The sequence below is a fragment of the Sceloporus undulatus genome, chromosome 1 (genome assembly GCF_019175285.1).
Source record: "Sceloporus undulatus isolate JIND9_A2432 ecotype Alabama chromosome 1, SceUnd_v1.1, whole genome shotgun sequence".
Taxonomy (NCBI): Eukaryota; Metazoa; Chordata; class Lepidosauria; order Squamata; family Phrynosomatidae; genus Sceloporus; species Sceloporus undulatus.
Genome location: NC_056522.1, coordinates 81613891 through 81638051, shown reverse-complemented (window position 1 = coordinate 81638051; position 24161 = coordinate 81613891). Strand labels below are relative to the sequence as shown.

Here is a 24161-nt window from a genome sequence, read left to right as displayed (position 1 = left end):
GAAACCCACTCAGTGACCTAGGGCAGGTCGCATTCTCTCAGCCTCAGAGGACAGCAAAGACAAACCTCCTCTGAATAAATTCTGCCAAGAAAGCTCTGTGATAGGTTTGCCTTAGGGTCGCCATAAATTGGAAACATGTTGGTGGCACACAACATAACAACTCAACCGTCTACTTAGAAGTAAGATCCATTTAGTTTAGTGGGAGTTACAGTCAAGTAACTGAGTACAGTTGTTTACCCTGTTGGTGACATCTGATACCACATGAGCAGATTTGCATGAACTCTGTGGTGTTTTCCTTACTGCTCTCCCCCCTCCCCAATGCAAATTGTGGCTTCAGTTGGGGGGGGGGGTTATTCTGCCAGTGATGTCCTTTCCACTAGTAGAAGAACACAGCAAGATACAACACTATTAAAATATCTATACTGTATTTATGTCATACATGAAGAGTGATGAGTCAGTCCTTTTCTAGTAAGATAGCAATGGGAGGAGATGTAACTGCTCTACAGTGTGTATCCTGCTTGGGTCAGGAAGTAATGTGTTAACATCAGCCAAACAGTGCACAAGAAAGTAATTTAATACCATGTTAATAGGAATTGTCACTGCCAAAGGTCCAGATAGACAAACTTCTTCTTTTTTTCTTTTTTAACATATGAGGCTTTTTAAGCCCCCTTCTGCCAGACTTTTAGATCATAGTGTTATAGATATGGTTATCTATATCTAAATTGTGTAAGCCCTGTATATTGGTGGTTCTTACATTTCCTCCTTTGCTTTGCCTAGCATTCCAAGAACACCTTATAGGAAGTAGTTTTATGTTGTTGTTGTGTGCCTTTGTGTCATTTCCAACATGTTGACTGTAAGTTGAATCTATCACAGGGATTTCTTTGCAAGATTTGGTCAGAGGGGTTTGCCTTTGCCTTCCTCTGTAGCTGATAAAGTGTGACTTGACAATGGTCACCCAGTCAGTTTCCATGGATATACAAAGATTTGAACCCTGGTCTCCAGAGCTGACTACTGCTACACTGCACTGTAGTGGCTCAGTAGTTTCGTACCTCTTCAATGCATATTTAGTACACACACACACACACACACACACACACACAACTAGAGCATACACTATCCCCATATAGGTCTTGGGGACAATTAAACTATCCCCATATAGGTTTTAGACAAGACAGAATTTGAGGAAACAGTGAGAAATTTTAAATAGGATTGGGTGCACTGATACCAAAGAATAGCTAAAGCTCTTGAAGTACTTGACAGCTTTTCCTATTATCAGTTTAATCTTTCTGCAACTTTCATTTCTTGTATTCCCCCCACCCCTCCCCGAAGCAATGGCCCTCTCGTACAGCATACATTAATTTGATCCTATACACATCATCCTATTGACTCATGGCTGCAAATGATGGGAGTTGTAATCCAAAATATCTGGACAGCATCATGTTGGGCGAGATTGTGCTAGCAAATGTGTTACAGATAATTAATTGTTTACTTGGTGGTAAGTGAGTTGGGCTCATAGAATCATAGAATCATAGAATCATAGAGTTGGAAGAGACCACAGGGGCCATCCAGTCCAACCCCCTGCCATGCAGGAAATCACAATCAAAGCATCCCCAACAGATGGCCATCCAGCCTCTGCTTGAAGAAAGGAGACTCCACTACACTCCGAGGGAGTTTGTTCCACTGTCGAACAGCCCTTACTGTCAGGAAGTTCCTCCTAATATTGAGGTGGAATCTCTTTTCCTGCAGTTTGCATCCATTGCTTCGGGTCCTAGTCTCTGGAGCAGCAGAAAACAAGCTTGCTCCCTCCTCAATATGACATCCCTTCAAATATTTGAACAGGGCTATCATATCACCTCTTAACCTTCTTTTCTCCAGGCTAAACATCCCCAGCTCCCTAAGTCGTTCCTCATAGGGCATGGTTTCCAGACCTTTCACCATTTTAGTCGCCCTCCTTTGGACACGCTCCAGTTTCTCAATGTCCTTTTTGAATTGTGGCGCCCAGAACTGGACACAATATTCCAGGTGGGGCCTGACCAGAGCAGAATAGAGTGGCACTATTACTTCTCTTTTCTTTTCTTTAACATTCCTTCTCCCTGGCCAACTTTGAAGAGAGTTGATAAAAAGTACAGCCAGTCTCCCCTCTATTTGTTTGGGCAACTGGATTATTGTTACAGGAAAATTATATTTTTATTGCAGTTTTGGTATTTCTTTTGTGCTGCATGGGCTTGCTTGCATTGTCTGTTCTTGTGGAAAAAATCAAAGTGGTCGAACGGAATATCCTTTACCACCTATGGGTGTCTTGTCAATAACATTTATTTGTAGACCATCAGCTGTTTGAAAGCAAGTGAAGAGAAATTTCTGCTTGCTGTTTTTGATACGGCACATTGTCATACACTGTATTTATTATAAATTCCTTTCTGATTTTAAAATGCATTTGGGCATCCCATTTATTTTTAAAACCAACTGTTCAAGGTGATTTTTTTCATCCTAGCATTTGCCATCTGCAGTAGAGAGTAGTTTTGCCTTGTGCTAGATATTTAACTCAGTAGGGTGGCTTGAATTAATTAAAACAGACCACATTCTTTAATTTATACAAGTCCAAACCTAGTTTGGAGTAGAGGAAAGGGTCAAGTTCTTGGACATCAAAATTGATGTCTTTCATTATTTTAGCTGCACGTAAATAAAAAAAATCATATTTGGTGTCATTTAGATTTTTACAGTATTCTTCAAATGATATAGTGTTGGTAATGGGAGTGCCACAAGTCACCTAAACTGGTTCAAAATAAGGTACCAAAGCCAAGAGCATTGTTTCTTTTTCCAAATGTTTTGATGTACCTCTTCCTCTGCTGCCTGTCTATCTTTGTTCCGTTCCCTCCCCCCTTTTGAAAAATCTGTTGGATTTCTCTAATTGCCACCCCATCCATATATGTCTTGTAGCACATGGCTGCAGTCATTTTGAGAATTTGTATTTGAGAATCTGTGAAGAATCATGAAAATATGAAGAATCAAAAACTTTAAAAATCTGTTTAAAATCTAGGCATGTTTTCCACAAGGGACAACACATATTGCTTGTTAAGAGTTAGAGACTTCACCCACTGTTAGGAAAAAAAATGCTGCCCCAAAAATGCCCCCCGAAAAATCAAATTTACAGTTTTCATCTATTTCTGGACCCAGCCCTAAGTCTGAATGCCCAGGTTTCTGTGACATCTAGGGGTGTCTTCTGCACAACTGAAAGCACTGTGCCAGCTGTGTCTGATCTTGATCAGGGCATGGTGATACATGCTTTTTATCTCTTTTGAATTACTGTAACACTCTCTGTATGGGGCTGTATTTGGAGAATGTTTGGAAACTTCTTTGAGTTGAAGATGCTTCCTCCGGACTGCTGACCAGAGCTGATTGCGACGAGAAGAGAAACATCTTGTTACCACAGCTTCACTGACTACTGGTCTGTTTCTAGGCAAGATTCAAAATGTTGATTGTGACCACTGAAGCCCTTTATGGCTTGATCAGGGCTATATGAAGTGATATATCTCCCCAAATGACCCCTCCCACAAAGTTTCAAGATTCTCTGTTGATAGATTTCTATCAGCCTAACCATACTCTCCGGCATGTTTGTAGAGGACCTATGAGAAGGCCTTCTTAGTTTGTTGTTGTGTGCCTTCGAGTCATTCTCGACTTTATAATCCTAAAATGAACCCTAGATGGGTTTACCTTTGCCTTTTTCTGAGGCTGAGAGCATGTGACCTGCCCAAGGTCACCCAGTAGGTTTCCATTGCTGAGCGGTGAGTTGATTGCTGCTGTTCAGAGTCCAATTTTTAATCTACTACATCATGCTGGCTCTTTGTCCTTTATAGCTGTTCCCAAGCTGTGAAACTCCCATTCCTGGGTCCTCCTCTAATTCTTCTTCTGTATGCCCCCTTTCTTCTGATGGCAGGTAAAGGCCTTTTTGTTTAGAGATGCCTTTAGCCTATAGCTCACTGGGATGGATACTGTTCAGTATCGCTGAAAATCATGAACAAAACAGCACTGTAGAGGCAGAGGAAGTGGTGTAAGGAAACAGAGCTGCCATATGGAGCTTTGAATGAGCTGCAGGATGGGCAAAGAGGCAAGGGCTGATAAATATGAATTTGTGGGTTGTATTGAAAGACTGCAACCAGATTATGTTTCTAGGCAAAAGGTCCTCCATCCCTGATTTATGAGATTCCCATTGTTTTAGATGATGAAAGCTTTTGCTTTCCAAAACTGACAGTAGAAAATCTTTGTTTGTTCCTCTTTCTTTCATTGTATTGTGTCTATAAAATAAAAAAGTTTAGGATTTATGAAACCTTCTACGAACAGTGCTTGAAAAGCATTGGTGTGTGTTAAGGGGAAACATTTTCCTGAATGTTTGCAAACTTGCTGTGCAAGTACCCCATGTAGTTTACGTATCAACTGCCTCCAGTAAAAAAAAGGCCAATATTGGCTGTTGAAGTGTTGTGAAGCAACATATTCAGAATTGTGGTTTGAGCCATGTCTATTGGTACTCATACTTAAATGGACATACTGTACTATTGTAAAGGTACTTCAATTGAAATGACTGCTTTTGAAATACTTACCAAAAGTCATGTTAAATGCACATTTTCTGTAGCCACAGTTTTCTCTGTGTGTAATTTCTATCTGCCATATATAAAAATGTTCATATCTGAATATCCACAGTTGAGCAACAACTTTATAAGGACCAATGAAAGTGCCATAAAGGCATGCATACATTCATATTTTAAAGACATTTTAGTTGGTCCTAATAAATGTACTGTTCAACTATCTTTTGTTTTTGTTTGCCGTGGACTAGCACAACTATCTTTTAATTGTTTTTTATTGTTGTGTTTGTGTCTAAATAGGGAAGACTGCAGTGAAAGCATGTAATAACTTTTGAATCATTAGTACTAACATCTTACACCAATACACCTCTGTGTGTTGAAAATGGAAATTGTTTTCTTGTACATGTAGAAAATGGGTTGGATAAGTGTTTTAAGAATAGATGTAGATTAAGAATAGATATCAATTAGTAGCTCAAACTAATCCAGTTTGAAACATCTTTATAAAATGTACAGTATAACATTTATGCCCCAAACTTGCTTCTTGATAGTAAAGTAAGGCGGTTTCTACTGCACACGTTTATTTGGAAGGTTACTCCATCCTAATTAAATATTTGGTAGATTGCACCTTAGAATTGTAAAACAAATATGGCAAAAGCAAACTGTCATTTTGTTGTTATTTACAGTTTTAATTAAGCATAGCATTTTAAAACTTGCTTACCTGATTTAATCTAATGCTAACACCCAAAATTCTCTCTCTCTCTCTCTCTCTCTCTCTGTGGTTCATGTATATGTAAGCAATAGATTGCCACTTCAGCTAACACGTTTGAAAGGACTTATTTCCTTGAGATCTGTGTTTATAGTATTTGCTGAGACCTTTGGCATTGTTATAAAAATATGCATTTTTCTAGACACAAGAGGTGCTTTCTCAAGGTTGTCTGAAATGTTTTAACTTCAGTAGCAAATGAGGTGTGAATCAAATTGTCAGATGGATGGATGCCAAATTATTTCAGCTCTTGCGGTTTAAAGTAGCTGGCAGTGTACTAGGAAAGGTGTGAGCCTAACAGATAAATGTGTAAACAGCACCTATCTCTTTTATTATATCTAGTTTCTCACCATTTTTCTTTATACAATGAGGGCCTAAATTTGTGTTGGAGATGTCACAGAGTGTTAGTTTATGTAGCTCTGTTAGAGATAGAGTTAAAATCTTTGCAGGACATGTGAAGAAAAGGGGATATAAACAACTGTATTTTTAGTACTGGATGGCCCTTGCGGTCTCTTCCAACTCTATGATTCTATGATTCTATGATTCTCCTTCAGAGGCAAACAATAGTTTTTTCACCGCTAGATACTTAAATGTTTTATATGAGATTCTAGATGAAATTGCAGTTTTTCTCTGGGGTGCGTTTACATCCATTTGTAATCTTCCAAATTTTAGTTGGAAACTAGGCACATGGTTTAATGTAGCTTAATACATTACTTCCTGGTTTAACGATACCATTTTTTGGCCTGTTTTGACATCTCAACAATATTTATTTATGTAATTTATATTATGCATTTCTCCTATTATAACACACCAGGTGGCTTACACTATAGATTAAAACAAAATAAGCTAAAATGTATAACACAAAAGTTTTATTTAAAAAAATAATAAACTTAAAAGAGAGCAAAAGGACAGGCCCAACGCCATTGGGCCTGAAGAGGAAGAACCCTCCCTTCCCTCCTTCCAGCTGTCATCTTCTGGCCTGGGAAGGAGTGAAAGGACAGGCCCAGCGCCATTGGGCCTGGCCTCAATTAAGAAAAAAAGCCCTCCCTCTAGGCCTTCTGCCTTGGACTTAGAGGGAGAGGGAGGGAGGGAAGAATGCTGGACCTGATCCCCTCCCCCCACCATTCCCTTCTCCTTTTGTGTCATGCCTTTTTAGATTGTAAGCCTGAGGGCAGGGAACTGTCTGTTATCCCCACTGTTGTAAGCCGCACGGATTGGGTGGCATATAAATAAATCCTATTATTATTATTATTATTATTAAAATATTAATTTAAAACAGTTTCAAAAGCATTTAAAAATATAACAGTGAAGATAAAAGTATAAATGTCACATGAGAAGATCCTTCTGCAACAGTTTAGAGCCCAAAGCCTGGCTGGACAGAAAAGGCCTTTGCCTGCCAGTGGAAAAAAACAGTGGTCCAGTCTAGCCTTCAGTGGAAGGGAATTCATAACTTGGGAGTAGCCCCTGTTCATTTCCATGAGGCTGAGATGGTAGTAAGACCAAAAAGAAAAAAAAGAAAAGAAAAAAAGCCATCCTCTGAAGACCTCAATTTGGGCAGGCTTGTGTGAAGAGTTATGGTCTTTCAGGTAATCTCGACCAACCCACATTAGGCCTTTATCAGTCATAAAATGGACTTTAAATTGTGTTTGGAAACAGGTGTCCAAATTAGGATTGCAAGCCATGGTTTAACCTTGGTCTGCAATCCTAGTTTGAAAGCTTGCTCAAACTATTGTTTGATATTGTTTAGATGTAACAGAGAGTTAGTGTGGCATAGTGGTTTGAGTGTTAGACTACCACTCTGCAGAGCATGGTTCAGTTCCTGGCTCAGCCATGAAACCCACTGACCTTAGGGAAGTCACATGCTCTCAGCCTCAGGGGAAGGCGATGGCAAACCTCGGAACAAATCTTTCCAAGAAAACCCCATGATAGTCCTTACGATTGCCGTATGCCAGAAACGATTTGTAGGCACACAACAACAATAGCAAGAACAACAACTGGTTGGATTTGGATTTTGAAATAATGCTTTAAGATGCAAGGGAGGGAGGGGTCCTCATGAATGTGATCTGCTTAGAGATACCCAAAGTATGTTTTGAATAATGGCCTGGATGCATCTTATATGATAGGGCTAAATTAACAAGTGATGTGTATATAAAGACTGCACCTTTGGATTGAATCATCTGTGCTAATCCTTGAATTGCCAATCTGATGTTTTGTTTGGATCAGGGTGAGTATACATGCAGTTAGAAGCTCTTGCCACTCCATAATATCTGTCTGAAAATTCTAGAGACCCAAACTGATTATTTTTAAAAGCAAATTCCTCCACACACACACACCCATCCCAAGGGAAAAGGAAATTTGTGAAGAGGAACCCCCTCCTCCTATTTGGTTGCATGTGCAGCACTTTCTTGTTCAGATTTACATTCTCATTCAAATGTCCTCCTTCAGTCTGAAGTTAATTCAAATCAGTCTGTGAAGAATTCCTTCCATTGTCTTGTTGGATTTAGGTGGTTCTCAGGTAGATTGCTGGCTAATCTTATTTGTGGTCTCTGTGTGATCCCACACATGGAAATCTGTGCTTGCACAGAATATTAGTTGGTTTATTTCTTTTATATCCCACTTTGGTCTCATAAATGGGACTCAAGGTGGCTTTCAATTAAGAAGAACAAATAAAATTAAAAATTTAAATGACAGTAAACACAGAATTAAACCTGAATGAGTAAAAAAAATGGATCAGGATTAAAAACAAACCCAAGAAAAAAAAGTACACCATCAATGCTGTTAAAAGACCCTTCTGACACCAGTGAGGTCACATGTGAAAGGCCAGCCTACAGATGGAAACTGTTGGAACTTAGGTGAGCCTGTGTCCCTGGCATGGAGCAAGAATACACCTTCCTCCTGCATGTTTGTGTAATTGCTTTCTATGCGAAGGTTTGATTCTTGGAATTTATATTTATTTAAAAATATTTTCAATCTGTGGATGGTTGAATCCTTGGACAAAGGATCTGTGGCTATGGAGAGCCAACTGTATTTCTTATAAAATGAATCTCACTTTCTACCTACCTTTGTCTCCCTTTATAGTGGTGATGTTTTCCTCTGTTTTTCTGAATTTCAGTTTTAACACATGGTGTTGCTCAGATTTCTGACAAATTACTATGGAATATCATATTAAAAATGCAACACTAGCAGACAGAATTAGTATAGTGTTCTGGGGTGCATGTGAAATAAATAAATAAAATAAAACTTATTTCTACCCTGCTTTTTGTTAAAACAAAGAGGCTTACAATGTTAAAAGAATACAATATGTACAAACTATCCCCCATTAAAAAGAATTAAACAATTTAAGATTAAAATTGCGTATTACATAAAAGCAATTAGGGCAATAACGGTGGGCAGGATCATCACATATATGTGTGTGTGGGGGGTCATTACATGGCCAAGTAATTTATTCTGGTAAGGCCTGCCGGAAGAGATCTGTCTTGACAACTTTCTTGAAGCTATCTAGATTGGTAATTTGATCTTGTCCGACAGGTCATAATACAGTCTGGGAGGTCGCAGTAAATCTGGTCTTTATAGGCTGCAGTAAATAGGTTGAGCTCCAGATACAAGTTCCAGATCCCTGCCCATTGGTGAAATGCTCAACTGCTGTGTGATCTTCATGTGTCTTGAAGCCTTCTACATGGTTGTCACAGGCACAGACAGCAACCAACTTTCTTCCCACACCATTGTAAAATGAATTCTGCTGCTTAGTTGTCAGGTGAATCACATGGAACAGGATTTTCAGGGAGACCATGCTATACAACCATGATACTCAGTCTGATTTTTCCAAATTTTGACCATGCATACTGAGAAGAGAAACGAGCAAGTGTGTATATGTACCTGTGTTTTTGTGTGTGTCCATGTATGTATGAATTATGCCCAGGTGTCATTGTATATGACCTCTGGTTTAATTTGCTTCTGAAACCATTGTTTTGACATTATGGCTGAACTCAATCAGAATTAATTTGAGGATATTAGAGGAATTGTTCTCAAATTCTTCATTCTCTATGAAGAGAATTCTACTTTGTCCCCCCCCCCTTTTTTTTCCTTTCAGTGCCTACCTGACCATTTTCCTTCAGATGTCTTCCTCCTATTCTCCAAGTGTCCAGTATACCTTTTCTAGTCCTTTGAGTCTGCAGATACTTTATTACAATTCTGATCAGTCTAGAGCTTTTTATATAACCCTGTGGGTTACTGTTAAGGGGTAATTGCAGATTAAATAAGTAATTGCATTCCTGATTAAAACTTGCTTCCCTCTAGGTTCTAACAGTGCTAATAACTGCTATATAAGAGAAAACTAAGCATGAGAAGACAAACTCTGTTTCTTGATTGTGTGTTTGTTGAGTTATATTGTTCCAGTGGTGTAGGACAGAATTACAGTTATTTGTAGACCTTGAATTTAATACCTTCATGTTGCCAGAAATATAACACTCTTGATGTGTAGTATTCTAGTTGTATTCCTGTATGAAATACCACTAACATCAAATTTACCCTTCTTGTCTTGATAACTGTTTAATTCTTTTGTTTTTTAATGACCCAGTACATACCTGCTTCGGTGTTCATAGCGGCGGCGGTGTTTTTTCCTCCGCAGGGAAGCCACAACCATCAAACTGCACGGCTTCCCTGCGGACGAAAAATAATCCTCAAAAAGTGGGTTCTTTTAAAGCTGCAGGAGAGGCATAACCAGTGAGCCAATACAAAGACTTTGGAACCAGTGAATCCAAAGCTATCTCTGACCTGCTTCTGTCATAGCCTTACCACTGATGGAAACATGACCAGTGGTATGTGCATTGAGACCTCCTGGAACCCGAAAGTGGAAATGTCCTTGTGTCATTAGTGCTTCTCTCCTGGTGGAGTGACAGATGCTACCTTATCTTTATCCCTCTTCAGACACTGGATCTGTGTCTAAGATTTTTCCTCATCCTTCACAGAGAAGCTGAGGGAACAATATTTGTAAATCAATGTATGATTGTGTATACAGTGGGTTCTTAGTATCCACTGGAGTTTGGTTCAAGACCTCCCGACAATAACAAACGATGTGGATGTTCAAGTCCCATTATATACAGTGGCATAGTAAAATTGGTGCCCCCTTATATAAAATGGCAAAATCAGGACTTACATTTTGGATTTTTTAAAAAACATTTTCAAACCATGGAAGGTTGAATCTGTTGATGCAGAATCCGTGGATGTAGAAGGTTGACTGTACAGGCATTTCACATGGGTTTGAACTGATTTTGTCTTTTGAAGAGTATTCTGTATGCGCAAAAAAAATGCTAAAGGGGTTATGTCTGAATAGACTTCAGAATTTTTACAGGAGGATAAGGCAAGAATCCCAAAAATAGTTTCTGTTAAGTGGAGAAGCCTAAATAGGTTATAATTGAATGGAAAGAGTTCTCACAGTTGAACTTCAGATAAATTCTGTGGAAAGAAAAAAAAATGATGTTTTGTATTCACTGTTTTCACAGAAGTTACCTAAGTAATATTTTAAAATGTGATTTGCAATCAGTTTTTAAATGGAAAGGTTTCCTTGTAGAATGATAATTAAAATACAGAATTATACTCTTTCAACAAAATTTCATTTCCCAGCTGTTTTATTGATTGATTGATTCATTCATTTTATATCCAGCTTTCTCCAGCATGAGACCCAAGGTGGCTTAGGGAAGATCTGTGCAGTAGCAATAGCATCCGAAAGGATGGAAGGCTGCGTTGACCTTGGAGCTCCTCAGGATCAAACTCACAATGTTTGTGGCTGCAATACTGGCATTTAACCACTGCATCACCAGGTCCACCAAGGGCAACTTGGTAAAGAACACTTAAATAAATTCCATTGGTTTGATGGATGTACTACTTCAGACCTGCACAACTTGTAAGTACAGGTAGGAGTCAGAATTAAAATAGGCTAAACTTCTTTGGGTCACATATAGGTTTAAATTAAATATTAATTAATTAACAATATTAATTAATATTAATAATATTAACTAGAATTAATAAATATTAATTCCATCCTCCTCCTCTGCTTGGCCCTCTCCTCAAGAGAAAATCAAGCAGCAGAGGAGCCTTGTCTGTCCTTCTCTGCCTGGACTTCTCCTTAGTAGAAGGCCAAGTGACAGAGAAGCCTTGAGGAGGGAGTGAGTGCCCTCTTTGTCCCCTGCCACCCTGCCTTCTCAGGAGAAAGCCAGGTGGAGGAGCCTGGCAGGGTGAGCATTTGCCCACCCTCCTCTCCCATCCAGCCTTCTCAGGAAAAAGCTGGGCAGTGGAAGAGCCTCAAGATGTAAGTGTTTGCTCCTCCTGCTTCTCCGCCTAGCCTTCTCCTTGGGAGAAAGCCAAGCAGTGGAGGAGTCTTGCAGGGCGAGTGTTCTCCCGGCCTTCTCCTCAAGAGAAAACAAGGCAGCGGAGGAACCTTGCAAGGCAAATGTTTGACTTTCCTACTCCTCCACTGCCTGGCCTTCACCTCAGGAGAAAGCGGGACAGTGGAGGAGCCTTGAGCAAGCGTTTGCACCTCTTCCTCTTCCTCCTCCTTCTCCACACAGTCTTTTTCTCAGTGGAAAACTGAGCAGCGGAGGAGCTCTGCCACTTGGCTTTCTGCTCAGGAGAAAGCCAGGCAATAGAGGAGGTTTGCGGGATGTTTGCCCTTCCTCTTCCTCCTCCACATGGCCCCCTCCTCAGGAGGAGGCCAAGTGGTGGAGGAGCCTTCAAGTTGTTCCTTGTGGGCCGCCTGAAAGCCTTTTGGGGGGCCACCTGCGGTCCCTGGGCTGTATGTTGTGCAGGCCTGTACTAATTGAACATAGGTCCTCCTCACTCTTTTGTCCTTCTGTCCATCCAGTTCCTGCTTCTCATCACCAACTTTTTGCTCTTCCTTCAAGCCTGACCCCTTAGCTAACTGACTGAGGGGCTACTTTGTTCTCAGCTTTCCCTAGAAAGCTACGCCTCTCCCTAGTGCAGAGATGGAGAAACTTTTTGTTACCCTAAGGGCTGCAATGACTTTGGGAAAGCATTCAGAGAACCACATGCCGTTAGGAATCACATTCAGAACTTAAAGCGGATGAGACTATTCCTGCTGTCTCTTATATGCATGTACAAGTATGAACCCTATTCATCCCTTCTTTCCCATTCTTTTCCTCATTGCTTCTCACCATCAACTACCATCCTAAAGTTTGTAGCTGCCATAAAATCTTTTTGTGACTACATGCACCAAGAGATCAAATAATGCAACCAGATAATGCTTCTGCCATCAATATGGTAGAGCAGAACAGCATGCTAAAATTAATGTATAGCATCTGCTTCTGCTCTGTGTATGTGAAAAAAAGACTGTATATGCCTTCAAAGTGTTTTAACTTTTGTATATTTTCAATCTTAATTTTATTCTGTTTTAACTAGATTATTTTGATTGATTTTTTAAAAAAATGTTTTTAAAGGTTTTTTTACATCTTGTGAGCTGCCTTGGGTCCCTTTAAAGGGGACATAAAAATAAAAACAACAACAACAACAACCAACCAAAAAAACAAGTCACCTGTAAATTTATGGAGACCCCATGAATTTCATAGGGTTTTCTTAGGCAAAGAATACTCATAAGTGATTTTGTCATTTCCTTCCTCTGAAATAGCCTACAGCACCTGGTATTCATTAGTGGTCTCCCATCCAAGTATCAACCAGGGCTGACCCTGCTTAGCTCCCAGGTACTAATCAGGGCTGACCCTGCTTAGCTCTGGGAGGTGGTGCCTTTAGAATACAGTCAGGCCTCCATATTCATGGATTCTTAATCCAGATCTTCAGTCATACACAGCTTGAAAATACCATCATCTGGGAGGTGGTGCCTTTAATGTATTTAGCTTGTATTCTTTATAAATATTTGAAGCTGTTTTAAGCTTTTAAATGATTCTTTTGCAAGATAGCTTACTGAATATGAAATACTAGTACGGTTAACATAGAATTTTCGTTATCTTATTTATATCTTCCTATGTGTAGCGGTGCTCATACTGAACTATGATGCTTCTTTGCCATTTACATTATTATACAACTAAAAATAGTTAAAATCTTACTTTTTTGGTGTACATTTAAAATGATCTCCAGAATTTGATACATTCTTGAGCATGCACATTAAACACATTGGAAGGTCTGATTGTCTTTCCCTGGACATCTGCTACTGAAGAGCATTCTTTTTTTTCCTATTTAAAGGAAAATTTAAAGTTGCATAATATTAGTCATTTTACTTCTCTAGTCTAACTGAAATGTATTCTCCTGAGTGTTATTTTACTGTTCCAATAAAATCTTTCCAGATGATACATGATGTAGTTAGAAACAAATTAGCAGATGTCCATGTCTTAGAAAAGTAATTTGATAAACAAAATTTTGAAAGACCTAATCATAATGGTAAAGATCTGGTGTGAATGAAGGTTTCTGTAAGCATAAATCAGGTTCTTAATATCGTTTCCTCAAGTGCAGCGAAAAGATTTATATTTATCAAATTTAATTTTATAATTTAATTACCGAATTTATAATATGTTTACATATCCAGGAGTAGAAAAACTTCAGTTACCTCACAATTTAAGTGCTAAAAATTTAATTCTGGCATAATTGTTTTATAAATTGAACCCAAACATCTCTTTCAAAAGATCAATTCAGATGGATGGAATTCAGTTTCATTTTAAAGGAAGAGTAATTTGATAGGAAATCCGTCAGATATAGCAGATATGTAACATACACCTACAAGACCCAGGTACATTCAGTAAAAAAATTGCTGTCACATGTAATCTTATTCCAAATGCCCTCTGTTCAACTAGAGATTACAGACTTCACACAGTCTAGCAGAATGTGTAAATTCCCTCCAGCAAACATAACTTCTTGGTCATTGAGCTTAGAAAGCTTTTAGATGCTTCAGCGGAAGTTATTATTAAGCAGTCTTAATAGTACACATTCAAAAGGTTTTGATTTTTTCTGCTCAGTAAACGAGCTAGACTGCATCTAAGAAATGTAGCATTTAATCTGGTATGTTTTGCAGAGATTGAAAAATATAAATAATAATGTGCATTTTAAATGTATTCATATATTACAATGAAAACCTCAAATGGAACACATCCTTTCTTTTTTTTACACTGTCGACATATGGTGATCCCATGAATGTTTTAGAGATTTCTTAGGCAAAGAATAATCAGAGATGGTTTTGCCAATTCCTTCCTCTGAAATATTGTCTACAGCACCTGGTATTTGTTGGTGGTCCCCCATCCAAGTGCTAACCTGGGTTAACTCTGCTTATCTTCCAAGATCAGATGTGATCTGGTGCCTTTAGAATACACTCAGTCCTTCATATCAACGGATTCTTTGTCAACAGATTCAATCATCCATGGCTTGAAAATATTTTTTAAAAATACAAATTCCAAAAAAGGAAACCTTGATTTTGCCATTTTATACAAGGATCACCATTTTAGAATGCCATTGTATTTAATGGGACTAGAGCATCCACAGATTTTGGTGCCCACAGGGGATCCTGGAACAAAATCCCAGCAGATAGCAATGGCCCACTGTATTTGGACCATGGAAGGGGTAAAGCAGACAGGCCAAATAAAGTGGTTTCAAACTGCTTTGAAGGCAGGTGTTTAGATGACTGAATCCAAGAAACTGGATTGAAGTTCTGCTCGGGGGCCAAAAACCAGAGCAGAAAGAACCCAGGATATTTTGTCTGAACCCAAAAAATGCGCACCTTTGACCCTGCATATAAACACCTTAAAGTGAGAATGGTTTTGAAGGAGCGATCCATCCTAACCTTACTGTAAAGCTCTATATAAATGCACTGGCGCAGGTGCACATTTAAAAAGGATGGAGCCAGAGGGCAATGCAAAAAATGAAACTGTGACACCTCCAAAGGATATAAGTACAGTATACACAAGCTAGACAGTCCAGGGTGTGTGTGTGTGTGTGTGTGTGTGTGTGTGTGTGTGTGTGTAGGGCTCATGGGGGGGTCATGATTGTGCCTGGCTGGCATTTTACTGGGCACACCGATGCTCCAGTGCCCTGTACTGGTGGAGGATCACAGATATGACTATATATGTGATCAAAGGGGCAGCCATCCAGTGGAATACCATCTAGGCAGCAGGCACTAGTTGGCTATGGTTAGTGAGACGGTGTGCATGGATGGTGGGTGGTGACAAAAGAAAAAAAACAGCGGTGTGGCTTGATGCCACACTGTGCAGTAAGGCTGTGTCTGCATTTGGACTGCCTTTGGGAGCGGCCAGTGGGGTTTCAAACTGCTTTTGGAAGAAACAGGTTTCAGCCACTTTTTCCTGCCTGTCTGTTCCGGACCCCTTAGTTAACTATAAGTGTCTTAAAATTTTGCACAATGTAGGTCAGGGGTAGGCAACCATTTTGAGCCGGGGGCCGGGTTGCTGTCCCTCAGACAACTGGGGGGCTGAAGCCAAAAAATAAATAATTAAATAATTTTTTAAAAATTTGAATAAATACATAAACCGGGACAAATGTAGGACAACATTTTCAAATGGTGGACACTTTTTTTTAAAAAAAGTGGAGGACACGCAAAAAAATTTGCTGATTTTTTAAAAAATGTTAATATAAATGCATGTTTCTGAGGCGTCTATAGACAATTGTCCTCCTTGCCCCTGCGCGCGAGAGGCCAAAGGCCCCGGCGGCAATTGGCGGCAGGACCGGGCTGGAGCCGGTCCCAAGGCCTTGCCGGGCCGCATCCGGCCCGCGGGCCGCAGGTTGCCTACCCCTGATGTAGGTAGATACAAGCAGGCAGTGGGAAACAAGGAGGCAACATTCTTTCCCCTTGTGTAATGCAGAACAGAACAGAAATTTTATCTTCACTGATTTTGGGTGTTCTTCTCTGAAGTTGCCTACTGAATAAGTAGTATCTAAAGCTAAGACTTAAGGTGCCTGCTTTTAACTGTCTGTCTTCCTCACAAGAATTAGTTTAATTCTATTTAAATGCAACCTGCACCAGTTTAAGAAAAGTAGTGAGAGTTGTATTTCCACTTTGAGTTTTGAAACAGTGAAACAGTTTGTTAGTCATTTATCAATGTAAAAAGTTTGTGCCATTATTGAAAGCTTGAAAATCTGCAAAACAAGCAACCTTAACACTAACCTCTGATCAACTGACCCCCTGATCTACTAAGAACCTCATTATACCCAGCCAGAAAAGCCATGGCATAATTGACTTAAATTGACAGTGATTCACAGTAAGAAATGCTGAATAGCAAATTTGTAAATTAATTCAGCAAGTGGAAGAGAGGAGTCACAAGCCTGACTTAGAACTGTCAGGATGTGAAAAAAATGAAAACAAAAGAAAACTTTCTTTCAGCCTGAAAAAAAGCTATTTGGTGAAGTCACTGCATTTGTTTTCACCCCCACCCTCAGTTTTAAATAGCAATGCTTTTCATACTGTCAGAATTCCATGCTGTGACACCCCTTCTCAAAAGTTATGACAGCAGTGTAATGACAGCTACTGCCTCTTGAGAATCAATCAGGCAATTAATTTTGTAAATGAAATGCTGATTATACAAAGCTTCACATGAGAGGCCCAGTGATTAAAATCAATTTAACAAATTGTTTCAGGTGGGACTTGATTAATAATTTGCCATAAATGCAGAGGATATATGACCAGCATACATTTTTCTGTGTTAATATATAACTGTATAAAATAGAATGGATGTATTTTTGTACATGCCCTTCCTCAATGTGAATGGCAATGTCAGAAGGGTTGCCTCCCCTTCCAGGGTTCACTACAACTCTTTGCTAACCAAGTATTGCCAGTGCTGTTCATTTTCTGCAGTATTTTCATGCTGAGATGGGTGGAGTTTGTTGCCAAAGTCCTGTCAAGCTTGGCAGCAAGCTCTGTCCTCAGCAAATATCCTCAACTGTATTACTCAGTGCCAGTGTGGTTTCTGTGGAAGGCAGGGAGGGTATACACTCTTTGGCAGAAATCACTTTCCTTGTTCTGTCAGGCACCAGAATCTCCAGCCCAAGAGCTGGGACTTGTCTCAGAGAACAACATGGGACTAGTTGTGCTGAGATTTTTGAGTCCTCTTGGGGTATACAAAGAATGTGTGTGAGAGAGTACACAGATTATTGCTGTGGTGAGTAATAAACATGATAAATTGTAGTATAAATATTGGGAGTCTGGCTTTACTCCCATGTCTCATAAGAAAGTAGTACCTCCTGCCCAGTATCCTTAGGCACCAGTTTCTATAGGTCACAGGGACCTTGAGCTGGAAAACACACAGTTCAAGTGTAGATTTCAGTATAGACTCTAGACAAACCTGGCATTTTGGAAGTTGACAGACCTTTTGTTAGCTGAAGTCAGCATTTCTTTTTATTCAGTTTTATATACTTTGAAACCATATGACATGAGATGGAAGCATTCGGGAGATTTTCCATTAGCCAGTAACTTAAATTAAAAAAAGTTTTAGTTCTCTAAGTTATGATCTGGCTCAGTATATTCACAATATTCATACACATCTTGACTTTAAACTTGGAATTCAGAATGCTGAACAAGTCTTAAGAAACTGTGCAAAATCTTTGGAGGAACTTGACTGTGACCAGGGCAGGGTTCTGAGCTCTGCAAAATGTGCTTTTTTATGTAGTTGAGCTGATGGCTGTTCTTAATCTTTCTGGTTGGTAGATTTTATTGATTCATAGTGCAATAAATTATGGAAGGCTGTATTTTGTTCAAATAAGGCTGTATGTGTGTGTTACTGAGGGAGGGAGAGAGAGGCTATTACTGCTACAGGTTGAATCTTTTATACAAAATCATTGGGACCAAAAGTGTTTGGATTTTGGAATATTTGCAAATATATAATGAGATATCTTGCAGATGGGACCCAAGTCTAAACATGAAATTCATTTATGTTTCATATGCAGCTTATACACATAGCTTGAAGGTAATTTTATACATATTATTTTAAATAATTTTGGTCATAAATGCATACATTGAACATTCTATGATTCTATGAAAATTAATGGAAATCCTGTTAAATGAAAATAAAAATAAGCGAGGATCTTGTCTGAATAATGTCCAGAGGAAAGGTTTCACAGCTTCAGCAGCATCATTGAAAAGGCAGACTTTCAGGTACTGGCACCGATATCCCAGTAAAACCCCTTCCCTTTGAGAGAAAGCCCTTTGTAAGTATTATAGATCCAAAGAACTTTTGGGTTTGGTCAGTCCAAGATAATTTGGAGTGAAGCAATTTTTGGAGGAAAAAATTGATAAAGAAAGTTGAACAGGGAAGCCAAGGAGAGTTCCAAGTATGTGTTACCATGTAAATCAGTTACTACAATGCAAAACAAAAGAAAACAATACTTGGAAAGCAGCAGTATTAGTACAGTTGGTTTGTCTCAGCCTGTAGGATTGTTTTGCCCATGGGGTGTGATAAATGTGTGTAATTGGTTTTAAATGTTGTTCTAACCTCTGCTTGCACTTCCAGTGGCACTATGAAGAGTCAACTTGTGCTTAGTTCATTAAAAACAGATTTTGTTTCTTCTTTGTTTTTGTTGTGATATGTCTGCTCAATAAGCACAATAGGTTTATCCAACAACACAATAAATAGAGAATGACTGATCCCCCTAACCCAACATTGTAAAAATGCTATTAAAATAAATGGAAAGCATGCAATGTTTGTTATAGTCTCCATTGCCCTCAAATGTCTGCATATTTTACCTGACCCACTGTTGGCCAGATAGTAGCTCCATGCACAAAGCTTTCAGATCAAATCCTGCCTCTTGAAATAGCATTTAGGACTCCTGTTTCAGTGTGTCTTTGAGTGTTACAGTCCGTAGTAGACATTTGTAAGATTACCAGGGCCTCAAACCCTTACAATAGAAAGATTAAAATAATATTTTAGTTTATGGCCTATTCATACTTGAAGTAAAAATTTATCAGCAAACACTGGTGCTCTCTGTGTGTAATTAATTATAGTATAGATGCAAATTTAGATTGATTTTTACTGGGCGGGGGGGGGGGGACACTGTCTCTCAGTGTCAGGGCAAACTCTTTTATAGAGAACTAATAGAGTTTTCTGTGTGCTCACCTGTGATTTTGTTGACAAGAGCTCCTGCAACTATCTGCACATGAGAGTATTATCCATCAGTATTATTCAAATAAACACAATAGAAAAAGTGTTATATGCAAATAACTCAGGCAAGTTAGGGGCGAAACAAACTGCCCTAAAAGGGCAGATTGGGGTAGCCCCAGAGCTGGTCGCTCCCCAATCTGCTCTGGAGCTGGCCCAAATAGAAGCAGAAAAGATTTGCTCCTATTTGGGCTGGTAAAAAGCCACCTTAAGAGGCCCAGCCACACCCCAGGGTAGCTTATGCACGCTCCGGCGGTGTGCAGCATGTAAATGCCATGCCCCTTGAGTGTCCTGAATCCGCGCCCATGTGATTGGCTGGGCAGTTTCTGGGCAGCTTCCAAGCAGCTTGGCAGTCCGCAGCATATAAACGCTGTGCTTCCAAGACACCCAGAAGGCAGCTTAACTTGCCTACCTGTTCCGGCCCTGAGTCAAGCCATCCAGGATTTAAGCATGTTTGGTGGAAGAACTGTATGAAGAGAGACTGTGCAACCAAGACAAATATTCTGAGTTTCTCTTTTAACAGTTTTCATGCCAAAAATCTATGATCCAATAAGTGGACTTTCTTGGAAATGGATGCTGTAGTTTACTGTTAGTAGTGTTTGAGCATTTTTGTATAATTATAATAGTAGTGCTGTATAATGGATAATATTAGCTATAAAATACTATAAATATATTATATGTATTTCCACATTCAAAATAGCTAATTTATTAAGTTGTGAAAATAGGCATATGAGTTAAGAAATGAATTAAAAACTGTAGAGAATCTTTTCATGTGAAGAGCAGTATATGACTCATTTACTGACTTGGAATGCTAAAGTATAACACTGTAAAGATTCTGAAAGGGCAATTAGAACATACAGGCCATAATCCAGTAGGGAGGAACCAAGCATGGAAATCGGCCCTTCCAATTGCCAAATGTGTGCTTGAAGAGCTTCACCATTATGATGCTGGCAATGGAACCTTAGGCATATGCTTTCTTTGGAAACTGGCAGTAATATATAAAGCCTGAAATTATGCTGCAGCTTTTGTATGTTGAATGTTTTTTTTGCTGGGTGAAAATAGATTTCATTTGGAAATAAGGGCACTCTGAAAATATATCAGCAAAAGTGGCTTTCCGAATTTTTTGCACAATATATTTAGAAGTTTGTTTTAATTATTTTTCTGACCTATAGGGCAACCCAATGGATCCAATGGTAATGAAAAGGCCTCAGTTGTTTGCAGTTGGCAACAGCCCTCACACCCAGACTCAGCCAAGCAGTCCGTATCCAGGGCAGTCATATGGACCTCCAGGACCACAGCGGTTTTCAATGGGAATGCAGGGCCGGACTTCAGGTTCCATGGGAGGGATGCAGTACCCACAGCAACAGGTTTGTAAAGAGATTTTATGTAACATTCCCTTCTTTTCGTTGTCTCCTTGGCCTGCATTCTCTTAATTTAATAATACCTAGGTCAAAGCAGTGTATCAAAGTGAAGTATTCCTTGAGGAGGGGGATTATGATGCTGTCTTTTTGCCAGAGGGACTCTTTTATTAATTTGCTTCTTTGATTTTATTTATTTTTGTCAGGCTTAAAATGTGTTTTAGGGAAGTGAGATGCTGTTTATCAAAAAGATTCTCTTGTTTTGCAGCCTCTATTGTTCAGCTGTCATAAAGTTTTTGCTATGGACAGTTTCCTCATATGCATTAATGCCGCAGGTTGAACAGAGCAGATTTACTGAAACAAGATCTAGAATTGCCACATCTTCTGTGTCCCATTTCCAGAGACTGCAGGGCCAAAATCTGAAGCAAGGGAGAAGGTCATTGTGGTGTCACAGGCAGGGGTTGAGAGAAAAAGTAGAACTGCTTCTGGGCCAAACTGATGGCGGAATTGAACACAAGAGAAGTCTGGGTAAATGGACCCAGAATACAGGTAGAACCCACCCAACCAGATAATATGGCAACAAAGAGAAAGTTAAAAAGAAACAAATTGCATCTGGACTATTTATCATCTTCCTATCAGAGCATTCATCTGGCCTGGTCTTACTACAGGGCATAGGATATGTGGGAAATTTTTCCAGGTGCCAGTTCATAGAGCATTTTTTCCAGGCTCTGCACCACTGCTGTGTAGGGATTAGTTTTATGACTGGTAACACTAGTGCTCTGCTTCCTGCTTTGCTGTAGGTATCATGGTGATCCCATGTATAAATACACAGTGGCTCACTCCCCAGTCTCCTGCCCTTACTCCTGACTTTCTGATGTACTAGTGTTGTGAAAGCACAGCATACATGCAAACAACTTTGCGTTGAACAATAGATCCCTGGTAACATCTGTGAACAGATGGAAGTGGGTGATGAAAAACCCCACCTCACAGATACAAAAACTACACATTCTCCTCTTCCAATGCTACCTGCCCTAGGGACCCCCCCCCCCCCCCCCGAAGACCCGATGAGATGCAACACATCTCTGAGATTCCAGCTACTGCCTGTGATCTGGCAACGCTAGTGAGAATAGTATTGCTCAGTGTGAAAAATGATTACTGTTAAAAACCTGTTCATTCTTGTCAGAATGGTTTGTGTCCTTTATACATACCTATGTGTATACACATATTTTCTCTCTGAACAGTTCAGAGTACCGTATTTTCTGGCGTATTAGACGACTTTTTAACCCCTAAAATCTTTTTGAAAGTTGGGGGGTCGTCTAATATGCCGGGAAGGCTCCGCTGCCAGCGCGAGGGCCACCGGCCTTGCCCTCCTCCCAGGCCCCACGGAGCCCGGGAAGGAGCGCCGCGGCCTGGCGCGAGGGCTGTCGGCCTTCTCCTCCTCCCAGGCCCTGCGGAGCCCGGGAAGGAGCGCCGCGGCCTGGCCCTTCTCCCAGGCCTTGCGGAGCCCGGGAAGGAGCGCCGCGGCCTGGCGCGAGGGCCGCCGGCCTTGCCTTCCTCCAGGCCCAGCGGAGCCCGGGAAGGAGCGCCGCGGCCTGGCACGAGGGCCGCCGGCCTTGCCTTCCTCACAGGCCCGCGGAGCCTGGGAAGGAGCGCCACGACCTGGCACGAGGGCCGCGGCCTGGCCCTCCTCCCAGGCCCAGCGGAGCCGGAAGAGCGCCGCGGCCTTGCCTCCTCCCAGGCCCCGCGGAGCCCGGGAAGGAGCGCCGCGGCCTGGCGCGAGGGCCCCGGCATGCCTTCCTCCAGGCCCGCGGAGCCGGGAAGGAGCGGCGCGGCCTGGCCGAGGGCTGCCGGCTTGCCTTCCTCGCAGGCCCCGCGGAGCCCGGAAGGAGCGCCACGACCTGGCGCGAGGGCTGCCGCCTGGCCCTCCTCCCAGGCCCAACGGAGCCAGGAAGGAGCGCCGCGCCGGCCTCCTCCAGGCCCCGCGGAGCCCGGGAAGGAGCGCCGCGCCTGGCCCTCCCCCAGGCCCCGCGAGCCCGGGAAGGAGTGCTGCAGACGGGCGTGAGGGCCGCCGGCCTTGCCTTCCTCCCGGCCCCGCGGAGCCCGGGAAGGAGCACCTGGCCTGGCACGAGGCCGCTGGCCTTGCCTTCCCCCAGGCCCGCGAGCCCGGGAAGGAGCGCCCACGGCCTGGCGCGAGGGCCCGCCGGCCTGGCCTCCGCCCGGCCCAGCGAGCCCGGGAAGGAGCGCCGCGGCCTGGCCCTCCTCCCAGCCCCGCGGAGCCGGGAAGGACGTTGCAGACGGCGCGAGGCCGCTGGCCTGCCTTCCTCCCAGGCCCCGTGGAGCCCGGGAAGGAGCACTGTGGCCTGGCACGAGGGCCTCCGCCGTGCCTTCCTCCCAGGCCCCGGGGAGCCCGGGAAGGAGCGCCACGGCCTGGCCCTCCCCCAGGCCCCGCGGAGCCCGGGAAGGGAGCGCCGCAGACGGGCGCGAGGGCCGCCAGCCTGGCCCTCCTCCCAGGCCCAGCGGAGCCCGGGAAGGAGCGCCGCGGCCTGGCCCTCCTCCCAGGCCCCGCGGAGCCCGGGAAGGAGCGCCGCAGACGGGCGCGAGGGCCGCCAGCCTGGCCCTCCTCCCAGGCCCAGCGGAGCCCGGGAAGGGGTCTTATACGGCGAGTATATCCCAAACTCTATATTTTTACAGGAAAAGTTGGGGGTCGTCTTATATGCCCAGTCGTCTTATACTCCGGAAAATACGGTACTTTCTCCCCCATCAGAGGACATGCAGCTTATATGGCTCTCTTCTAGTCTATTAGGCTTTCCTGTTGTTGGCAACTTTTTTGTCTTACCTCAGAGGGTTAATTACTTACATTCCCAGCATATATTAGTGAAGATGCATCCATTGTTTTTTGAATGGATATAATAGATGAAGGCTACCCGGAGACTATGCTGACAAATCTCTGATCAGGCTTATTGTTATTGAAGTCTGTGCTCTGTTGCAAGCATGAAGTTTTATTGATAATGAAGAGAAAACAGCATTTTGTCTCTACATGTGGCTAACTAGAATTAATTTTCCTTTATTATTTGATGTTAAATATGACAAAGATGGAAAATAATGATCTGCCAGGCAAGTTTATTTGTTACATTGACATAGAATAGTCAACAAGTGGCTAATTAGCTTGTAACTATATGTTCACAGTTTTGCTGAGGTATGATGTTTCATCTTCTAAAAACATGGACCACATGTGTTGCATAAATATAAACGTATATTACCATAAAGATAAAGTTGCTTGTGATTATGGAACAAATTGGACCAATCAGTGTAGGTTTTATGTTGCCAGTATTGCAGTAATGGAGCGTAC

General features: G+C 41.6%; 1 protein-coding gene across 5 annotated transcripts in view; it reads left to right on the top strand.

Moving 5' to 3' along the window:
- ARID1B (AT-rich interaction domain 1B) overlaps positions 1-24161 on the top strand; it is a 525082-nt gene that overhangs the window by 14350 nt on the left and 486571 nt on the right. For all 5 annotated transcript variants that reach the window (XM_042445231.1, XM_042445228.1, XM_042445230.1 and 2 more), the window contains exon 2: positions 20627-20821. In XM_042445231.1, coding sequence (XP_042301165.1) covers positions 20627-20821 — 195 coding nt within the window. The remainder of the gene's footprint in view (positions 1-20626; positions 20822-24161) is intronic.